This window comes from Xenopus tropicalis, chromosome 7 (genome assembly GCF_000004195.4).
Source record: "Xenopus tropicalis strain Nigerian chromosome 7, UCB_Xtro_10.0, whole genome shotgun sequence".
Taxonomy (NCBI): Eukaryota; Metazoa; Chordata; class Amphibia; order Anura; family Pipidae; genus Xenopus; species Xenopus tropicalis.
The window spans coordinates 108596085-108616513 of record NC_030683.2 but is presented as its reverse complement, the minus strand read 5'-3'; the positions used below and the strand labels follow the sequence as shown (position 1 = coordinate 108616513).

General features: G+C 42.5%; 2 protein-coding genes and 1 long non-coding RNA gene across 4 annotated transcripts in view; all 3 read right to left on the bottom strand.

Moving 5' to 3' along the window:
• The window catches only part of ceacam8 (carcinoembryonic antigen-related cell adhesion molecule 8), a 32336-nt gene that overhangs the window by 5928 nt on the left and 5979 nt on the right, over window positions 1–20429 (bottom strand). Inside the window, exons 1-4 of one of the 2 annotated variants that reach the window (XM_031906691.1) lie at window positions 8654–8813; window positions 4823–5173; window positions 2602–2868; window positions 133–387 (exon numbers count right to left, since the gene is read on the bottom strand). In XM_031906691.1, coding sequence (XP_031762551.1) covers window positions 133–387; window positions 2602–2868; window positions 4823–5173; window positions 8654–8714 — 934 coding nt within the window. In that variant the 5' untranslated portion in view covers window positions 8715–8813. Of the gene's footprint in view, window positions 1–132; window positions 388–2601; window positions 2869–4822; window positions 5174–8653; window positions 8814–20429 lie in introns of those variants that run through there. The other variant, XM_031906692.1, reaches the window with a different exon arrangement.
• LOC100498521 (carcinoembryonic antigen-related cell adhesion molecule 1) overlaps window positions 9651–20429 on the bottom strand; it is a 39912-nt gene continuing 29133 nt past the window's right edge. The window contains exon 8 of the mRNA XM_031906695.1: window positions 9651–12099. Coding sequence (XP_031762555.1) covers window positions 12052–12099 — 48 coding nt within the window. The 3' untranslated portion in view covers window positions 9651–12051. The remainder of the gene's footprint in view (window positions 12100–20429) is intronic.
• LOC116412455 lies at window positions 14165–19108 on the bottom strand. Its single transcript, XR_004223707.1, has 3 exons — window positions 18326–19108; window positions 17966–18030; window positions 14165–14191 (listed from the first exon to the last, which is right to left on the bottom strand). It is a non-coding gene; the product is annotated as an uncharacterized LOC116412455 (long non-coding RNA).

Here is a 20429-nt window from a genome sequence, read left to right as displayed (position 1 = left end):
TTTTAGTGTAAAATATTTTACACGCTTTCCTAAAAATGCTCCTATGTGTAAATAAGCAAATAAGCACTTTACTGCTGCCTGTGTATCCTTTCTGTATACAAACTGAAGGGCAGTGCCAGATATCAAACTTACCATTCACAGACACATATACAGAGGTTTCCCGCGAGAGCTTTGTCACTGAATTAGTCCCTATACAGGTATAATTTCCTGCACTCTCAGGTGTGGCCTGTAGGATGTACAATATGTTGGATTGGATTGCCAAATTAGTCCCATTGAATTTCCACTGGTAGGTTGGTGTAGGAACAGAATCAGCAGAACATTCTATCAACAGGGGATTCCCAGAAGTCACTTGTAGAGGACCTGCAATTCTCAGCTTCTCTGGACCATCTGCAACAAAAGACCCACATGTCATCATATAATTAACCATTGGTGAGGCAAACCGTAGCCAAGGGGATGAGGCAAACCGCAGCCAATTTGGTGCGCAAGAAAAAAAAAGTATTCCGCGTGACAAATTTTTCCATGGTGAATTTTCACAGAACTTTTGCGAAACAATTTGCCAATGGCGAAATGCGGAAATTCGCTGCAAATCCATGCCTGGCGAAAAAATTCGCTCGTCAATACTGTGCAGTACTCTGGCAAGGTCCTACTGCTGCTGTAACAAATAAAGCTTATGATACATTATCATAAATCTGCTGTTTTGATACAATTATGTCTCAAGAGGGGAAAAATTCTCCGCAAGGACCAAGGATTTGACATTCATTTAACATGAATGATACCATGCAGACATTTATACTGTATGTAACCCTTTCTTGGCACATTCACTTAATATTGCACTGTATGTCAGGAGATTTGTGTTCTCAAAGTGATATTGATACTGGGAACTGGGAACAGCGCAGTGCCTCCACCTAGTGGACACTGAGGAACACACCTCTAGGGGATTTCCACTAGGAAATAATCACACACAGCTTTTGCAGAAATGTTAAACTTTATATAACTGTTGGAGTTGGAAGTTTACACTTTATGTATAACTGATTTTCCTGCTCTGAGGAACCCATGTAGTTTATCCACAGCTGGTACAGACAGTCTCTATAGATGCCCAATCCCCACTTGGATCACCACAACCCTTAGGTTAGTTCAGTCCCTTCCCCAAGAGCTCTTTAGTCCCCCCAGGTAGCGCTACGTGCCCCAGAGTACCTTCCCTTTATAAAGGTGGCTGCTCCCACGTAGCAGGCAAACAAGCAATACCTGTTCACAGCAGGGGACACACACAAGAGATACTGTACCACAGAGGACTGATTCCTTCCTGGCAGCCCAGCAGACTTTTATCCTTTCAAGTCTAACACACAATACTTTGTCTGGCTGCTCACTCTGTATCTCTTTCAACTCTGGCAAACAACAGCAGGGGCTCCCTTTATAAGCTGCTGGGCCCGCCCCTAGATTTTTGGCTCCAAACCTTAAGTACACCTCTCCCAGACGTGCACTGGGGCATCCAGCCAATCGGGTCCTCCCCCAGTCTGCAGCTAGGCTGGATGATATCACAGACTGAGAAACAGGGGGCAGGGTTCTCTGATCCCCTACATGTATAACGTTACCAAAAACACAATGTAACCATCCACATTCTGTTATTAATAGATAATATGAGAACATAAAAAAGAGAAACTCCTGGTATTTCACAAAATATGTAAAAAAAAAAAGGGGAGGGTGAGAAGTTTTTACCTGCTCAGAAGATAGGAAGTGAACTGCTTCTCTTTTGACATCACATCCCTATCCTCCTCCACCCCCAGCCCAACTTTCCCCCGCCTTGACTCATTGCTTCTCACCCATTCACAGCTACATCTGATTCTGTCAATCAAACATAAACCAGTGTAATCTGGCCACTGGTAATTTGGATCTCTTGTCATGCAGCCTCTGTGTTTATAGCTTTGGGGCTTTTCCTTATTGATACTGCATGCACTGACTCTCCCAGAGTGAAGCATTATGAAGCAATGCCTATATTTCCTATAATATTCATTACATGTATGATGCCAACCCCAACTGATAACCATGTAACATGAATATTGGTCAGTTTGGGAATCGGGCATGTTGGAATTCTTATTTACCTATGCACCATATATGCCAGTGTATGGTACATCAACAGGTGAGGAAACAAGGAGGATCTGCAGCTTCTCCATTTAATCATTTTCTGTTCATTTGAAATAATAGAAAGGTGTCCATAAATGGTCCATAGTACATTATCTGTCCCTTTGGTTAAAATCCTGATCAGCCAGATAACTATGAGAATTGGCTTGTGTATGGCCATGATAAGATTCAGTGCTATCTGTATGTCTCATATTCACATATAATAGGCTTCCTTCAGTTTAATGTCATTTTTAGAAGCTGGGGGATAGGCATAATGGCACAGGGGGCATGGTCTGACATCACTTGAGTGTGACGTGTCAAAAACCTCATAGCTCATATAACAGAACTATGGCAGCTCATGTATACTCATGTCTAAGCTCAGCTCAGCAGGGACATCTCAGTGTGTACTGGGCCTGTAATCTAACTACAGAATCAGTGCATTCACAGCCAAAATAAACATTCTGAGATCATACAGTTACTTACAGTTTACAGTTAATGTGTAGGGATCACTGATAATCTTACTGACGGCATTTGAAGCCTCACATCGATATTGTCCGGTATCTGAGCGAGAGATCCTGGGGAAAGTGAGAGTCCTGTTATCTGCAGACAGACTCAGCCCGGGAGGGAGAGGGACACCATTCTTGCCCCAAAGGATCTGTTCTGCATTATTTGCACTGCATGTGAGGGTGACTGGCTGATTCTCCTGGGGTTCCTTATTGTCTGTGCTGATCCCTGAGGCAGTGACAGGCTCTGTAGGTACAAACAGCACAAAGTTATGTAACATTGAAGGAAGGGGGATAAAGAAAAACCACAGTTGTTTTACAACTAGGACACAGTTATATAAAGACCTCTCTAAAATGACAGGGAACTTTTATTCTCAGTGCAACTGTCTGGTGTGTGTTCTATAACAGAAGCTGGTCTGTCACTTATTAAATCCTTATTTATGGAAACCCTTTCCCTGGTCGGTTTACACAAAAGAATTACAGCGTTGCACACAGTGTTGTTACAGTGCCCTCCATAATGTTTGGGACAAAGACACATTTTTCTTTGATGTTCCCCTCTGCTCCTCTAAAGTTTAAAGACAAAAGAAGGATCTTCCATGAAAGTAAAGCAGCGTTTGTCACTGACTTCTACATGAACGTGGCAAGTTTTAGCTGTTTAAATGCATTGTAAATCTAAAAAAAATGTGCTAAAAATCCAAATTGAGAAAAAAAAATCCCATGATTAGTACTGTAAATGCTCCCCTCATTTCAGGGCACCATAGTGTTTGGGACAAAGTAATGGCAGGTATATTAAAGCAGTCATGTTTAGTACTTTGTTGCATATCCCTTGCATGCAATGACTTGAAGTCTGTAATTCATAGACATCACCAGGAGCTGAGTATCTTCTCTGGTAATGCCAGGCCTCTACTGCAGATGCCTTCAACTCCTGCTAGTTCCGGGTGCCTATCCCTTTAAGTTTCCCCTTCAGCATACGGAAGGCAAGCTCAACTGGATATAAATCAGGTGACTAGCTTTGAGAAACTCCCGTGTTTCCTTAGCAATGAGTTTGGAGGCATTTACTGGACCTTGAGCAGATGTTTCTATACACCTCAGAATTCATAGTGCAGCTGCCATCAGCAGTTACATCATCAATGCAGATAAGTGTGCCGGTACCAGGGGCAGCCATACATGCCCAAGCCATAACCCCCACCCCCATGTATAACAGATGAGCTGCTTGGGATCCTGGGCAGTTCCTTTTTGTCTCCATACTTTCCTCTTTCCATCACTCTGATACAGGTTAATCTTGGTCTGGTCTGTCCAAACTTTTTTCCAAAACTCTTCAGACTCTTTTAAGTCCTTTTTCTCAAACTGTAATCTTACCATTTTGTGGGTAACTAGTGGTTTGCATGTTGCAGTGTAGCCTCTGTATGTCTGCTCATGAAGGCTTCTGCGCATAGTAGTCTCTGACCCAGACATACCTGCCTCCTGAGAAGCCAATTGTCCCAAACATCATGGTGCCCTGAAACGAGGGGGCTGTGTATAAAAGGTGCTGTAATTACTACACAGTGACACTGAAATATACGCAAATAACTGTAAATTAAAGTCTGGAATGTGCTATTTAATCACATCTGAATTGTTTGATTTCAAATGTTACACTAAGGAGCAGAGGGATAAATAAAAAAAAATGTGTCTTTGCCACAAGCATTATGGAGGGTCTGTATATTGGTGCCAATGCCAGTGATTTAAACTTTAGTTCTCCTTTAATATATTTGTATAGGGCATGTACCTTTAAATTATGCCTTTAAGGAAGGAGCACTTAAAGGGAGTTAGGCCAAACACCTTAGTGAAGCTGGTGAATAAAGACTACTAGTTAGCTGCAGGGTAGGCAAGTTTTAGATGGTGAATCATCAGATTAAAATTTTTAGCCATTTAGATTCATAGTAAATCTAGAAAAATTAGGCTTTTTTCAGCTACTCTTAGTGCTTAAAATCCTTAAAAAAATCCAGTGGTTAGTAAATGGGCCCCTAAGTGTGAAAATTAGCTGGCACTGAAAGGGCATTTCTTGGTTTTAATAAGTGGCTCAGTGACAATGAGAAAACTACTGAGACACCCTGATGTACAAACAGTTGCTAGCAAGAAGGGAAAGTGAAAGTGGCAGCACCAGTAGGGTAACATTGGTTTCAGTAGAGTACGGTACGGCCATAAAGCCACGTGTTACTCACCATAAACTGGCAGGGAAACTGTATGTTGTGCTCTACTCTCAGCAGTCACTAACTGCACTGTGTAATTCCCCTGGTCTGTAGGAACAAGGCCTGAGATCTGCAATGAGCCATTTGGGAACCAATTGGCACGAGGGAAATACTGAGGCCCTTCTGTCACTGAGTTTGCTGATGGAATAACACTGAATATTTGGTTATTGGTATCTGCACTTGAACCTTTATACCATGTGAACTGCCGTATTGTGCCAGTGACCCCAGTGACACTCAGGGTAACAGACTGACTAACCACCGGGTACTGAGGGATCAGCTGATCCCCAATTCCATGGGCTCCATCCATCCAAGCACTGAGGGAAACTGAAAGAGAGAATAAAGCCAGATCAGTAGAGAAGGGGAGAACTGAGGCACAGGGGCAAGAACTGGGTTTTTTTTAAAAAATTTTATTTATACATAAGTAAACAATGTTCCTTTCCCTGAACATTATTTCCTATCTCAGATTCCATTATTGGTTGTTTCTGTACATAATCTGAATGTTTAGTGTATACACCTAAGTATGTTAATAATTGTAACCACTTCTTGGCTGTAACCAAGCCAACAGCACGGCTAGTGTAGGTTTAGAGCATGGGGTACATGTGACTCAATCCTTCAGAATGGGCCTTCGCTGTGGAAGTGGAAGTGACCAAATGGAGCTATGGTGTAGTGCAACTACACCCACTGTAACTGTGTGAAGTGCAGAGTAACAAATGGGTGCCAGAAGGTTCTTGAAGTTGAACAATAGTATCGGTTTATTGTCAGAGACAATCAATAGGCAGGGTCATTGCAATATACTCACACAGAGGAGATATCAGGTAATTGCACAGAAGGTAGAAAAATATGGTGTGTCCCCCATATAGCCCACCTCAGCCGAGGGTGGGGAGAGTAAGGACCACCAACCAGCACGGCCTCCCTGTGGAGAGTAGCCTGGCCAAGTATCTGTATCCTCAGGGTGTCCCTTAGCAGCCAAAGATCCCTCACAGCCGACTATGGATCAGGGATAGGAACTGACCTGATACCTGCGTCTTAACCATGTTCTGCTCTAAGGCAACAATGCCTGTAGGGATGAATACTTCCAGCTAATCTCTCCTGGTTGGAGCCAAAACTGCTCTTTCTAACTAATCTCACTATCTTACTTTCCTAGAAAGTGCTCTTTACAAATTATCCTGATACTCACTACTCCTCATTCACAGGGTCCCTGTGCCCGACTTCACTAGAGCTAGATGCAGACTCTAGGGTAGAAGGTTTTACTGGGGCCCAGTTAATCCCAGGCTCAGTGGAACTTCCACCTGGATCAGCAGATGCAGCCAAAGAGGAAGATCCACCCCCCTGCTAAACACTACATCAGAGTGCCTGGACTGACCCCTGCCTGCCTCCGGATTCACCTGTTACCGAACTCTATATCTTATTACAGGCTGGTACAGTACTTTTATTTCCATTCTGTTTTGTTTTTCATTAAAGCTCTTTCACTCATCTAACTTGGCTGTCTGGCCCTTTAAGGGTGTTCTGGGTTACCTGCACATAGGCTCCTACCTGCCAGCCACTCACCTGTGGTTGCACCTGACACAAATGATGATGAATTTATACAACAAAGCAATGATGAACAATATGTGGGATATTAGTATGTAGGAGATGGCATACTGTAGATCGGAGCTGTCCAACTTCTGTGGTACAGAGGGTCGGAATTTTTCTGGCATACGTGGTGGCCACTCCCTTTTTTAAACCACACCCTCTTTAAACCACACCTACATTCAAACATTTTTAAGACCATATCCACATTACTGGTGGCACACCAAAATGACAAATGGTTGGTGCTCAGTGCAGGGATATCACCCATCACTCGTATGTGAAAAAAGTTCATTAAGTCATATTAAGCCACGCCCTTATATCCATATGGCTCCTTCTCCCCTGTGGAGAGCACAGCAACCCCCAGCACATAATTAAACACTTTAGAGACCCCCTAAAAACATCAAGGTAAACCTGTGAGCTTGAGGTAGCAGGGGAGATTCAAGAGTTAAGGGGGCTGGCTTTTTTTCCCAGAGCAAAGCAGGCACAGCAATCAATTAAATGGCAATGCTGAGAAGCGGGACATCTAACAATGAATCCGGGACAGCGGGCAGTGCCATAAATATTGGGACTGTCCCACTGAAAGTGGGACAGTTGGGAGGTATGGGCAGGGTATGTCAAACACAGGCAGCATAGGGCAAGCAGAGTATGGCACACATAAGCAGCATAGGGCAGGCCGAGTATGACACACACCAGCAGCATAGGGCAGGCAGAGTATGGCACACACAGGCAGCATAGGGCAAGCTGAGTATGGCACACACATGCAGCATAGGGCAGGCAGAGTATGGCACACACAAGCAGCATAGGGCAGGCAGAGTATGGCACACACAGGCAGCATAGGGCAGGCAGAATATGGCACACAGGCAGCATAGGGCAGGCAGAGTATGGCACACACAGGCAGCATAGGGCAAGCTGAGTATGGCACACACATGCAGCATAGGGCAGGCAGAGTATGGCACACACAAGCAGCATAGGGCAGGTCGAGTATGACACACACAAGCAGCATAGGGCAGGCAAAGTATAGCACACACAGGCAGCATAGGGCAGGCAGAATATGGCATACAGGCAGCATAGGGCAGGCAGAGTATGACACACACAAGCAGCATAGGGCAGGCCGAGTATGACACACACAAGCAGCATAGGGCAGGCAAAGTATAGCACACACAGGCAGCATAGGGCAGGCAGAATATGGCATACAGGCAGCATAGGGCAGGCAGAGTATGGCACACACAGGCAGCATAGGGCAAGAATTTGCTATGAAATTCCGTATTTCATTTGCAAATACTGAAAAGTACATTACAGGTATTATATTTTCCTTTTTTGAAATATTTTTGTGTGTTTGCTGGAGACTGAGCACTTTGTGCAGTAGGACAGTTAAAGCTGCCCCCACATTATTATTTTTGCAAACATGCGATATACTGGAACAGCACCTCAGCAAGGGCCCCAACAAGACCCCCAAAAATTCTTAACACCCTAGTCGCTGGCTCGACTGTCCTTCTTATGCCCCTACATTAAAGCTATGCCAGCAAAGTATATTTTTTACACATTTGGGACAATTTATAGACCCTAAAGCCTGGGCTTAGTGGGGTCAGGGTAAGTAGTGTGAGGGAACATTATTAGAACATATTTAGAAAACCCACCCACCCTAAAAAATGAAGACAACTGTCGCTTTTTGACACAGATATTTTTTGCTATGTAGTGTAGTGAGCTGAGACTCTGTATGTGTAATACATTATTTCTTGCTGATTTTAACATTACCTTTTTATTTTTATTAAAACAATATTTGGCTGAAAGAGAATGTCTAAGAATGTCCTGCTCCTAAACAGACAGATCTCCATGATTGGGTCCAACATACAAAGGGGGAACTCACAAAAATGTCAGCAAAGGAAAATGTTGCATTAAAATGTCATTTGTGCTCCGACTTATTCACAGACCCATTTTCCATCATTTTTCCTCCTATACCCACAATTTTCAAAAAATGTCATTGAAACGTGGGTGTGAATGTATACTATTGTGTACTATCTTCTTGAGAACTAGTCATTCCTATGACATTTTTACAGATGTCATAAGTCTCCACCATAACAAATACAACTAACAAATTCTACAGCGCTGTACAATAAATGGGTTTATACAGTGAACACAGATATACATGCAAAGCAACCAATACAAGAGGTGAAAAGGGCCCTAACCAAAAGAGCTTACAATCTGGAAATAGAGATGTAATGTAAGTGCCTGTACCTGTGAGCAGATATCCCCTCATGCAAAGGGCCCGGGCGGCTGTCACTCTCTCTCTGGCCATGGTGTCTCTCTCTGTCTCTCTAACAGTAAGGGGAAGTCGGATCAAGTTTCTGTTTACTCTGCATATTATCTCCTTTATTTTCTCTCATGTCACAACCAGTGGGAGGGTTTGTAGGATATTGCATAAAGTATACTTTGAATTGTACCCAATAAACATATGGAAAATCATGCAGTAGATCCCTTCTGGAAACTGGAAAAGCAGGATACATAGTTTATAAAGTGTAATTTCTCATTTCCTTTTCATTGTATGTATGGGAAACAGGATATTAATGTACTGAATCCAGTTTAGTGCAATTGTTGCAAGAGAAATGTGGTGAATTTTTCTCCTGACATAAATTCTTTGTGAAAATTTGCCAATGTTCTTTTCCCTATACAACTGAAAGGCATAACATTCTCTAGAGAATTTTTGCCTCATAGAAATGACGTATGAATGATATTAACATGTAGGAGGCAATGTACTGTAGATAATGAGATGCCAAAGTGGCTGCGCTCTCTTTATATTGACAGTTTTTCAGCCTCAACTTGAAAAAATTTATTATTGTGCTCTCAGTAAATTGGAGAATATTCACTGGAGATTTTTACCAATGTGAAGTTGATTTTCTAAAATTCATTATACACTCCATCTAGTAAAGTGCTGATGTTTTGGGAAATTGTCATCTCCCAAATACTCCAAATTTTCCCTTATACCCATTAGTAAATGTACCCCATAGACTGCCATCTCCCACCATACACAATCATGCACAATACCTGCAGCGCTCAGCAATGCACTGATAAGATGGTTGAACGTTAAAGTTTATCTTCATAGGTGTGTTCATCCCCAACCTCAAACTGAAAGGATGAATTTGCATTACGACTGAAAATGACTTCATTGGTGAAGAAACCTAAAACCACTCTGAGAACTGAATTTACTGCAACAAAAATAAACATAAAACTCTTCTTACTGAGAAGTGCTGCCTTTATTTCCCCAGACATATAGGGGGCCATTCTGATACATATTTTGTAGCACTAAAAGACGATGAAAAAAAGTTGTGACTTTTCTGAGATTTACTTCGCGACAATACTGCTAAAAATCTGAATCCAACAAATCACAAGCAGAAACTTGTCAGGATCATGTAGAAGTCAATGGCAGTTGTCCCTTCCCTTTCCTGGTGGATCCAATTCAAGTCAAAGTTTTGGGGGTACTTTTCAGCAACTTTTTCCCACACATACTTTTTCAGTTCTGACCTTTTAGTAAATGTCAGAGATTTGTGGAAATGAGTTTATTTGAATATCTTTTAAAAGAAAAAAATGAGAAAATTATACTATGTTCCACTATGTCAAACGATAATATTTCTGTCCAGTGCACCAGTGGCCTTATACATTCACTCTCTCATTGCCCAACCTAGACTTATAACTTGATCAAATGTTAGTTTTCAAACAAATGCTGCCTTCTGATTGGTTATTAGACCTGTAGCTTTTACTGCATTACCCACAAAGGGTTTGAAACCATTCAGTAACTATGTGTAGGGCAGAATAATTACCACTCATCTAGCAGTGATGACCCCACAGGGAGTACTTTTGGTCCCTATTTTACAGTAGTAACCATTCTAAGTACCCATAGTATCCATATCAGTGCTTTTGGTATGTACCCATTAAACAGAGACCAAGGGTAAAAGCATAAATTTATCAAAATCTTTTTTTTCCTGGGTTTATCATTTGTTTCTGCTCCTGTGGGTACAGACCCAGATTTGCCCACTCCTGACTGCGCTTATAATGAAATAGAAGCCATCTCCCATAGAGCAGCACTGTACCCCGGGATGCTGAAGAACAAAGAAACAACCTGCATATGTAGCTCTTCATTTTGGTCACCAAAAGCATCACCTTACCTAGGGCCCAAGCTGCCCATTTATTTGGCTCTGTCTGTTAATGATAGGGATGCACAAAAATACATGTCACTTTAGCATAAAAGAAGGCAACACTTGTCACTAAGCTTCACATTTAAGAGAAGCCAGTATTTTTTACACTCACTCCCACACCATTTCACAATCATTTTGGTTTAGGACTGTTGGTTATTCAGTTCCCTCTTTCTTGTGTTAGTGTATGTGATCCTTAGCGACCATTGCTATTATTTGTGTGTGTGCTATACAATAGATCAACTAGCAGTTAGGTAGGTTTGCTAGAACAAAACATTGTTTTTGAATGTTTTGTTTTCAACCACAGCTACTATGATACAAACTCACCAATCATTTAACTGAAAATCGGAAGTGTAGAGGAATCAGACCCTGCAACTGCTGGGGACCCACAAACTATAGTGGGCCCAATGGTACTGATAAGCTGTTGCAATATATTGTTGTGAAAAATAGTAGAAATAATACATTTGTGGTGTTGGCTTTTACCCAGAAGGTGGCAGTGTGTATAAATATTTTTGTAGAAACTACACAGACAAGAATCGCCCTACAACTCCTACCGTCATTGGTTCTGCGGATCTGACTGGTACAGGGGAGGTGGCTGTATAGTACAGATGAATGGGAGTAAATGGGAAGCAAGAATAATGCATGTCCATTAGCAAGTGAAATGGTAATAAGGCAGAAATACATTTTTGGGATTCAAATGTCTCCCCTTGGAACAGTATAATGATATTTGTACTGACAATGATCATTACAGTGGAAAGAAATGTAAAACTAACATTGTTTCTGATAAAAACTTATAATTATAATGCTGAAGACAGAGACAAAGAACAAAATAAATAAACATATTTGTATTAATAGATGCAATGTACTTCACTTCACACTGGCGCACAGGCAACAAAACAAAACAATGAATTATACCTTAGGCAAAGATTGCAGTTGATAACAGAAAAGGGCTAAGTGCAAGGAACTGACAGCACTGTGAGGTACGGCTTCCTATGCTATCAGGCTTCTGATTGGTTCTGATTCACAAAGATGGGTTTTGGGAAATGAAGCAGCGTCCCTGAGCCCAGCTCCATATTGGGACCTCTCCTCATTGTGACTAGTGATGGGTGAAATAATTCGGCAGGCATGGATTTGTGGTGAATTTCAGCGTTTTGCCATTGGTGGATTTTTTCACGAAATGGGCGACAAAATTCTCTGTGCATTAATAAATTGAGCCAGTGCAAAGAAATGACAGCACTGTGAGGGATTGCTTCCTATGCTATCAGACTTCTGATTGGTGAACCAGTACATAAAATACTGAATCCCCTCATTGCAGCAATCTTTGGTCACTGGAGGAGGTGTCAGGAGATGATTAAACAGGGCTCAGACAATGTAATTTGCTATAATTGAATGTTCCACTGGAAGTCTTCTCCACCCCAATATCGGCAATGAATTATCGGTATCACATTATCGTTTCAGCTCACTGTATGTATCCTGAGATGGGTACTGCAGTCCCTAAAAACATAAAATAAATATTTTGCTGTGAATCATTTCTATTTGTCTTGTAGTTTTTTTTTTTTATAACTTTTTACTATTTTATTATGGTTTCACAGATAAGACTTACAGCATAAAAGAAACAACAAAATCCTTAACTGTCAAAGAAAGTAAGTTGCATTATTTCTAGGGGAGGCCTATTTGACCAAGGGGCCAATGTAGAGCGCAACTGCAGTATTCACCCCCCTATAAAGCACTTTGTCTTGTCATTTTAAGTTATGTCATCAGTAGACATCACATGACTTATGTCAATGGATTTGAAATAAGCAGTTGTTTACTGTCTATACACAAAAAAGGTGTAAAACACACGTGTTGCTCAGGGGCTACTCCCTACCACTATATCGTACATCTAATAGATACTTAGTGAAATACCAGTATGGTTACAATCAGGGGCGGTGGGCCCCGGCTCTAGTGGGCCCCCAGCGGCCCAGACCCGACCCTTACCTGCGCTCCCCCTGCCTGACCGCTCCTGCCCCTATGCGTTAAATTACACGCTTTCAGGGGAGGATGTCGGGTGAGGGGCCCTGCGAGGGGGGTCAGGGGGGCCCTGCAAGGGGGGAGGAGGAGGGAATTAGGGGACACAGCCGGCGGGGGCACCTGCAGGACCCCTGGGGCGGAAGCCCCGGTGGGCCCTTCACCCCCCAGTCCAACCCTGGTTACAATAATATAACCTTACCACTATGATCTACCTTAGTGGTAATTTGTGGCAGGTCATGTTATTTAGATTGTAACCAAAATTAGTAGTGCTCAAAACACTTTGTATGCCATAAAAGATACAATGCTCAAAGTTGGGTATTTAATGAAGAAGGAAAGTCATTTTACTGCCAATAGATTTGCCACATTAGTGCCACCTAGAACGCTATATTTATTTTGCAGAAAGCTTTACCATACCTGAGTAAAGAGCCCTAGAAGCTTTCTACATTTGTTTAAGATTGCAGCTGCCATTTTAGCTTGGTCTTCATAGCTTCATGCTATAGCTCTAGCCCTAATAGCTCAGATTACACATTCCTAAGGGTGGGGGGAGTGAGTTTTATGAATTCTTAAGGGAGGAGGGAGCAGGAGAGGGGAGAGAGGAGAGAACTGTGCAGACTCTGGCCCTGGCAATGAAGGATTTTTCTGAGAGAGGAAGTCAGATACCGAAGAACATGTTTACAAAAAAGGAGATAAGAAATCCTGTGTTTATTTTGATAGAGGACTCAGTGCAGCGTTTCTGTGAGTGCTTATGACTGTATTTACATAGACCTTTCTGATAAAGCTTACTTAGTTTTTACCTTTCCTTCTCTTTAAAGTATTCTGTCATGATTTTTATGGTATAGTTTTCATTTCTAAATTACACTGTTTACAAAGAAAATAATTCACTCTACCATTTCAAATGTTATTCCTGAACAAACAAATGTAATTTTTTAGCTGTAATATTGGTGTGTAGGTGCCATCTCGGTGCATTGTGCCTGAGTCTGAGCTTTCAGAAGGAGCCAGAACTACACATTAGAACTGCTTTCAGGTAACCTATTGTTTCTCCTACTCCCATGTAACTGGAAGAGTCCCAAGCCGGACTTGGATTTCTTACTATTGAGTGCTATTCTGATACCTACTGGGAGCCGCTATCTTGCTCCCTTCCCATTGTTCTGCTGATTGGCTGCTGGGAGGGGGGTGGATATTACTCCAATTTGAAGCTCAGCAGTAAAGTGTGACTGAAGTTTATCAGAGCACAGGTCACATGGCTTTGGCATGCTGGGAAATAAAGAATATGGATAATTCCATGTGAAATGTCAAAATCAAATGTAAAAAAATCTGCTTGTGTCTTTGAAAAACAGATTACAATGCAGGATTGTGCTGGAGAAGCTCTATTAACTGATGTGTTTTGGAAAAAACATTCCCATGACAGTATTCCTTTAACATGGTGCCCTGAGGGTAGGTGTCTCCTCACATTGCATGACAATAATGTCTATGAAACTGCAGGGGTTAGTTATAGGGTTATGGCTTGTGGTTAAATGGGATTTCAGAGATATGGGGAACGTACCATGTATGGACCCTCCTCTATTGTAGGATGAGCCTGAAAAAAATAAATGAGAGGGAAAGAAATTACGTTTACTGATTTGTGGAGAACGTATTTCTGAAAGGGTCACTGCTAGGCACATATACAGTACAATCACCAAAAACAAATTTTCTAAAATCTAAGGTAAAATTTAACAAAATTTATATAATTTCTAACCAAAAGACTTATGGGAATCCAGAAAACTACCTCAAACCCCATTATTAGTGATGAGCGATTTTTTTGTGCAGGCATGGATTCGCAGAGAAATTCCGCATGTCAGCATTGTGTGAAATGACCGCAAAATTTTGCTGCGGAAAATTTGTAGTCACATGAAAAAATCTCACGCATCAAAAACAAAAAAGTAGCAAGGGTCAAAAAAGTTGCGTTTCACTAGTTTTTCAGAAGTTTCACAAATTTTCCGGCGAAGCAAAACAGGACAGATTCGCTCATCACTACCCATTATTTTTATTGTCCGTGACCCAACATACTGAGGGCTCTGCATGGCCAAAGGGACACGACCGCAGGAGTCACTGGGCCCCATGTGTCTTCTTCATGTTTTTTTGCGTAAAATTAGTCGCGATAATTAGCGCGGGATTCACAACAGTATTATCGCTTGCGTTAAGTCGCCATTTTCCCATGCGGTATTTTTCACGCTGGTTTTAACGCATGCGTTAATTTTTGTGCTGAAAAAAATACGATCACATGATTCACAAACACTTAGGCGCGCTAAATATCAAATTGGTCTATGCGAAAATTAACACCTACTACAGGCAGGCGAAAAATTATAGAAAAGTACAGTAAATGAGTTTTTGGCAATAAAATATGGACTTACAGTGTTATTTATTCAAGTCTGTGTCTTTTTACTCAATTTCACTAAAGTCTTGGCATGTATGGAATTTCGCTACTAATATACAGTACTATAGCGGTAAATATTTAGTCGCGATAATATACAGTACTATAGCGTAAATATTTAGTCGCGATAATATACAGTACTATAGCGGTAAATATTTAGTCGCGATAATATACAGTACTATAGCGGTAAATATTTAGTAGCACAAAATACATTACTATGTATATTTTGGCGATTTTTTTTGACGCGACTTTGTAATCTTGCGACTTGCGGACATTTTGTAGTGATTTTGTAATCTCGTGATATGTGCGACTTGGGGCCATTTTGTGTCATTGAGCCTGCAGTCACACTACAGAGAGGATCATGCCTGGGGTTTCATATCTGCTACCAGGGGAGATGCGCTATATTGTCACCGTTCTCCTACGCTCAGGATATGACGACCCGCCGCATGGGCCCTTAGGGGTCCACGAGAGGAAGAGGGTGATCCTGCGCGAGCTAAGAGATGGTTTGCTCGCCGGGTTTGCCCTTGATGTGGACCTCCGCCAGCTCCAGCGCCTATGGTCTGACCTGAAGCGTAGGAATTCAGACCTGGTGGCTGAAATTGCGGAAGGTAATTATTGTACTTTATTATGCTTTTACAGTATACGTTCAGTAAAAGATTTAGCAAGTAATTTGAACTAAAAGTACAAATGTAAGAAATGTCAGGGATGATGAAAGTAACATAATAACATAGTAACATAGTAAGTTGGGTTGAAAAAAGACATACGTCCATCACGTTCAACCATAATGCCAGTGAGGAACTGAAACGTTGGTCACAATAAACCTCTGAATATTATTTCACATCTTTGTGAAAATCCTTGTGAAAATCCTGTGTGTGCCGTCACCCCATGCCTGTCTAGATTTTGTTTTGCCACAGGCACCCAGGTATTATTGTTCCTTATGGTGTGTAGCTTCCCAGCACTTCCTATTGTATATATATATATACACATCTATTTTCAAATACATATGCATAAATGAGTTTAAAGCAGGGGGGAAGCAGCAGGGAGCGGCCCATAGTATGAGACATTTGGGGAAGGACCACGAATGCTTTAGGGGGCCCTGGCTAACAATGTCTGTGTGTCCTTTGTATTGATGTAAGGGTTCACAGGGGGAGGGGCCATTGGGGGCGTGGGAGGAGGGGGGCCCAAAAAATGTTGTTGTGAGGGGCCCCGTTATTTATGATGGTGTATGAATGTATATATATATATGTATAATATATTACACAAAATAACATCTTGCAATACTATCTCACAGAACTTCAGCTGGCACCTCATCCCCAGGCACAACCCCAGGCCCTCCAGGCTCCTGTTGCCCCCGCGGCCCACCAGGCTCAAGCGGCCCCCGAGGCCCCAGCACCCGGCCAGGCAGCAGCACCCACCCAGGCCCCAGAGGCCCAAACTCCAGCGGCCCCAGAGGCCCAACCTCCAGCGGCCCCAGAGGCTGAAGAGGCCCCAGCAGCAGCGGCCCCAGAGGCCCCCGAGGCCCCACAACCAGAGGCCCCCGAGGCCCCACAACCAGAGGCCCCCAAGGCCCCACAACCAGAGGCCACCGAGGCCCCAGAGGCCCCAGCTACAGTGGCCCCTGAGGCCGAAATTAAAGGTTTTTATTTTTCTACTTTTGAACTGAGTAATGTCTAATTATTTTTCCTTCCTTGATATGGTATTCTATACTTTCATGTAGTTTCCCCTACATTCTTACATTTATCAGTAACAGCATCAATATGCTATATGGGTTAAATGTTGTCTTTAGCCCATTTTGCTGAATAGTAAAACTTGCGTTAATTAGTACGTAGCGTATTTTCTGGAGAGTGTGATAACTGCCAATCCAATGTTTTGTTGCCAGAATAATTGCAATATTATATTTGTTCCCGTTTAATAAAGTGCCCATAACATATTTGCCATTTATTCTGTGTCTAAAATCTCCCACTTAATTTAAGCCACTTTAGCAAACGGATCCCTAAGTATTTGGCTAAATATTCTTAAATGCCCCCCCCCCATTTTATTATCTCTAGCACTTCTTTTTTTTTCTTACTTATATTTTTATTGGTTTTTGGGGGGTTTTCTTGCAAATCAACATTTATACAGCACCTCTCTAGCACTCTGTGCTCTCCCAGGGCAAAATGTCGCCAGTTTTATGCTGCCGATTGTTGCGTGCGTAATGTCGCGACAATTATTGCTTGCGATAAATAGCGTGGATGCGAAAAATACCGTGCACGCTATTTATCGTAACAAAAATATCGCATGAAATGCACTAATAGTGAATCGTGCGAAAAGTCGCAAAAATTAAGACGCAATAAAAATTTTAACGCGCGCTATAAATAGCACACATTAAAACGCACGTTAGTCAATCGGCCCCATGGTGTCATTTAACAATACCCTGGGTTCAAATTCAATAGCACTAAAGGGCTCAAGAGCACACCCCTTACTGCCCCTCTATGGAACCCTTGCGCAGAGGGACATGATGCATTTTGCAAAGCTCCGGATAAAAAAATCCAGTGCTCCATGCAGAGAGCAGCGTCAGAAGGTGCAGCTCAGCCCTGTCCTTTCCGACTACCTCAGGGCCGCCTCCTGATGCGCCAAAATCTGCCTCTAGATGAGGGGGGACCCTACTGTATGTGCCTCCTCCTCCTCTTGAATTCAGTGATTCCTTAAACAGGCAATTCTTGATTCAAGCCGCGTTCTACAGGTCTCTGCTTTCTGAAATGAGGTGCAGAAGCTGCAGATATTTGTACAATGCGGTACTCTGAGAGATATTCATTCTGTGCACTGAGGATAGTTAATATACAGAATGTATTTTTGAAGATACATTTTGTAGTTTATGTACTTGGGACAAATGGCATCCCATAATCCACTGCGTTCTGCCTTCTAACAACATTGAGAAATACATGTACAATGATCACTTACCGCTGCAGTGTTTGGAATGTTATAATATATTTGGGATGGATCCTCCCCTCTGTCACCTGATTGTCCTAAATGATGGATAAAATACTCATAAAATACTCAGAGCAGCAAAGGTATATATTTCCATCAGCTGACATGACAGGTGCAGCGTTGAGTCTGCAACCCTTACCCCTCCCCCATTTTAACCCCTGCCCCTACCCTTTTCCCAAACAACACACTCGGACATTGTAGCTGGGAAAAGAAGGCCACTGTTATTTATTTATTAACAATAATACTTAACATCAGTTAACATTTGTAACATTATTAACTTGTACAAAACCGTTTGTATAACAAACATTTACAGTAACAACAATCCTCACTTACCTCCAAGGGGCTGGCCCTGCGCCCAAATGTAACGCCTGGTTCCTGCCTCCTTTTCCCCCAACCTAAACCAAGGCTAACTGCCGCTCAGGACCCCAGGCCAACCGGGCTACACTCTCCTTGACAAGTACCCCCCTCAAACTTCCCCCTGGGGGAACGGAGTAAGGTACTCTCCGCCAACTGTGATGACAACAACCCCCTTTTATAGGGAAGGAGGGTGGGATGTTGTGAGCTACTGATCCTCCTGCTGCCTGGAACCGAATGGAAGGTAGGACTGCCTTGAGCGCCCCTCCCCCTGCTAAGCCCAGGAAATATTCAGGGCTCTCAGTGGCCAGCCATCAGGAACCCATAAAGTGGAGGGGGGAAGGGAAGCAGGCTGCCCTCCTAGCCCCATCATGCCCTGCTTCTCTACACTATGTTCCGGGTCATTGGGCCCCAAGATGCCACCTATTGAGTGAGTTGGTTCTGTCATTGGCTAGCAACTGGGCTCTGGATTATATTTTTAGAGATATATCATAATCCTGCATAAAAACTTCTTGTTAAATATTATGATAAATAAATATTACTAGTAAGTATATTTGTCTACTTCTATTCCCTGTTTTCCCTCATTGCCCAGGGATTTACAGCATTATGAGAGCACCTAGAGGCACCTGGAAGGTTACAAATCATGGCAGGATATATTAGTGAGCCCCTATGCATGAACTTGCCATTTTTGCTTATTGCACATTCTAAGCGCTCAACTTACTTTTCTGCCTGCTCTGCTATCAACAAACTCACTTTAGTTTATTTCTGCCTCACCTCTTAGGGGAAGAACATATTTTCTGTACAGCAGCGCCATTATACCGCTGATAAGTACAATCCCCAGGATGGACCCACAGATGATGGCGACTGTAATGGCTGCAGAGTTGTCTGAATAAGATTCATCATAATCTGTGAAAAAGACATTTTGGTTAAAAAGGCTGTCATACCATAATAATGTTTATTAGTTATTAGTTCACTGCATTAGAAGAAACTAAACTGGTAAAGGGGATGGAAGGGTTAAACTATGAGGTTAGACTGTCAGGGTTGGGGTTGTTTTCTCTGGAAAAAAGGCGCTTGCGAGGGGACATGATTACTCTGTACAAGTACATTAGAGGGGATTATAGGCAGATAGGGGGTGTTCTTTTTTTTCCCATCAAAACAATCAGCGCACCAGAGGCCCCCCCTTTATATTGGAGAAACACAACTTTTTTTTCACAGCTATTTTTTCCATGCAAATTACATTTAAGTCTATGGGCATTTTTATTTCACTGCAACTTTTTTAATGGCAACTTTTCTGCAGCAACCTTTTCTGTGCAGAATACATTGGAGTCTATGGGTGACTTTTTCAAGGCTGGGAAGCAAATAAGATTATCAGCGGGACTGGCACGATGGATCAGCAGGCTTGGTACAAGGGATGAGCTATTTAACAGCTGTATGAGAGAGGAAAGAACAGATCTCAGCAATTCTTTGCCATTTGAATTTGTCCCATTGACTTCAGTGCTGCGTTAGTTGCCACATTTACAAAGCCCTGGCAAGCTCTTTTTGCTCCTTGCCCTGTAGGTTTCACACTGAGGAGGATTATGGAAACCCTGTACCTGGGTATGTATAGGGTCCTGCTGATCCTGACTAATATCCATGTACTGGTCGGGTTACACAAAAGGAGTGCAGCGTTGCACACAGTGTTGTTACAGTGCCCTCCATACTGTTTGGGACAAAGCCATTTTTCTTTGATTTTCCCCCCTGCTCCTCTAAGGGCTGTGATACACGGGGAGATTAGTCGCGTCTCTCAAGGCAACATCGGCGACTTTAGCAAATCGCGGCGCCCTGTATGCCATCCCACCGGTGATTTACATTCTAGCCGATGGGATGGCATTGAGGGGAGATTAGTCGCCTGTGACAATGGAGATGGGAGATGGGAGATTGTTGGGGTGCGACTAATCTCCCCGTGTCACAGCCCTAAAGTTTCGAGACAAAAGAAGGATCTTCCATGAAAATGAAGGAACACCTGCCATTGACTTCAACATGAACTCAGCAAGTTTTAGATGGTGAATTGTTGGATTCAGATTTTTAGCTGTTTAGACGCATA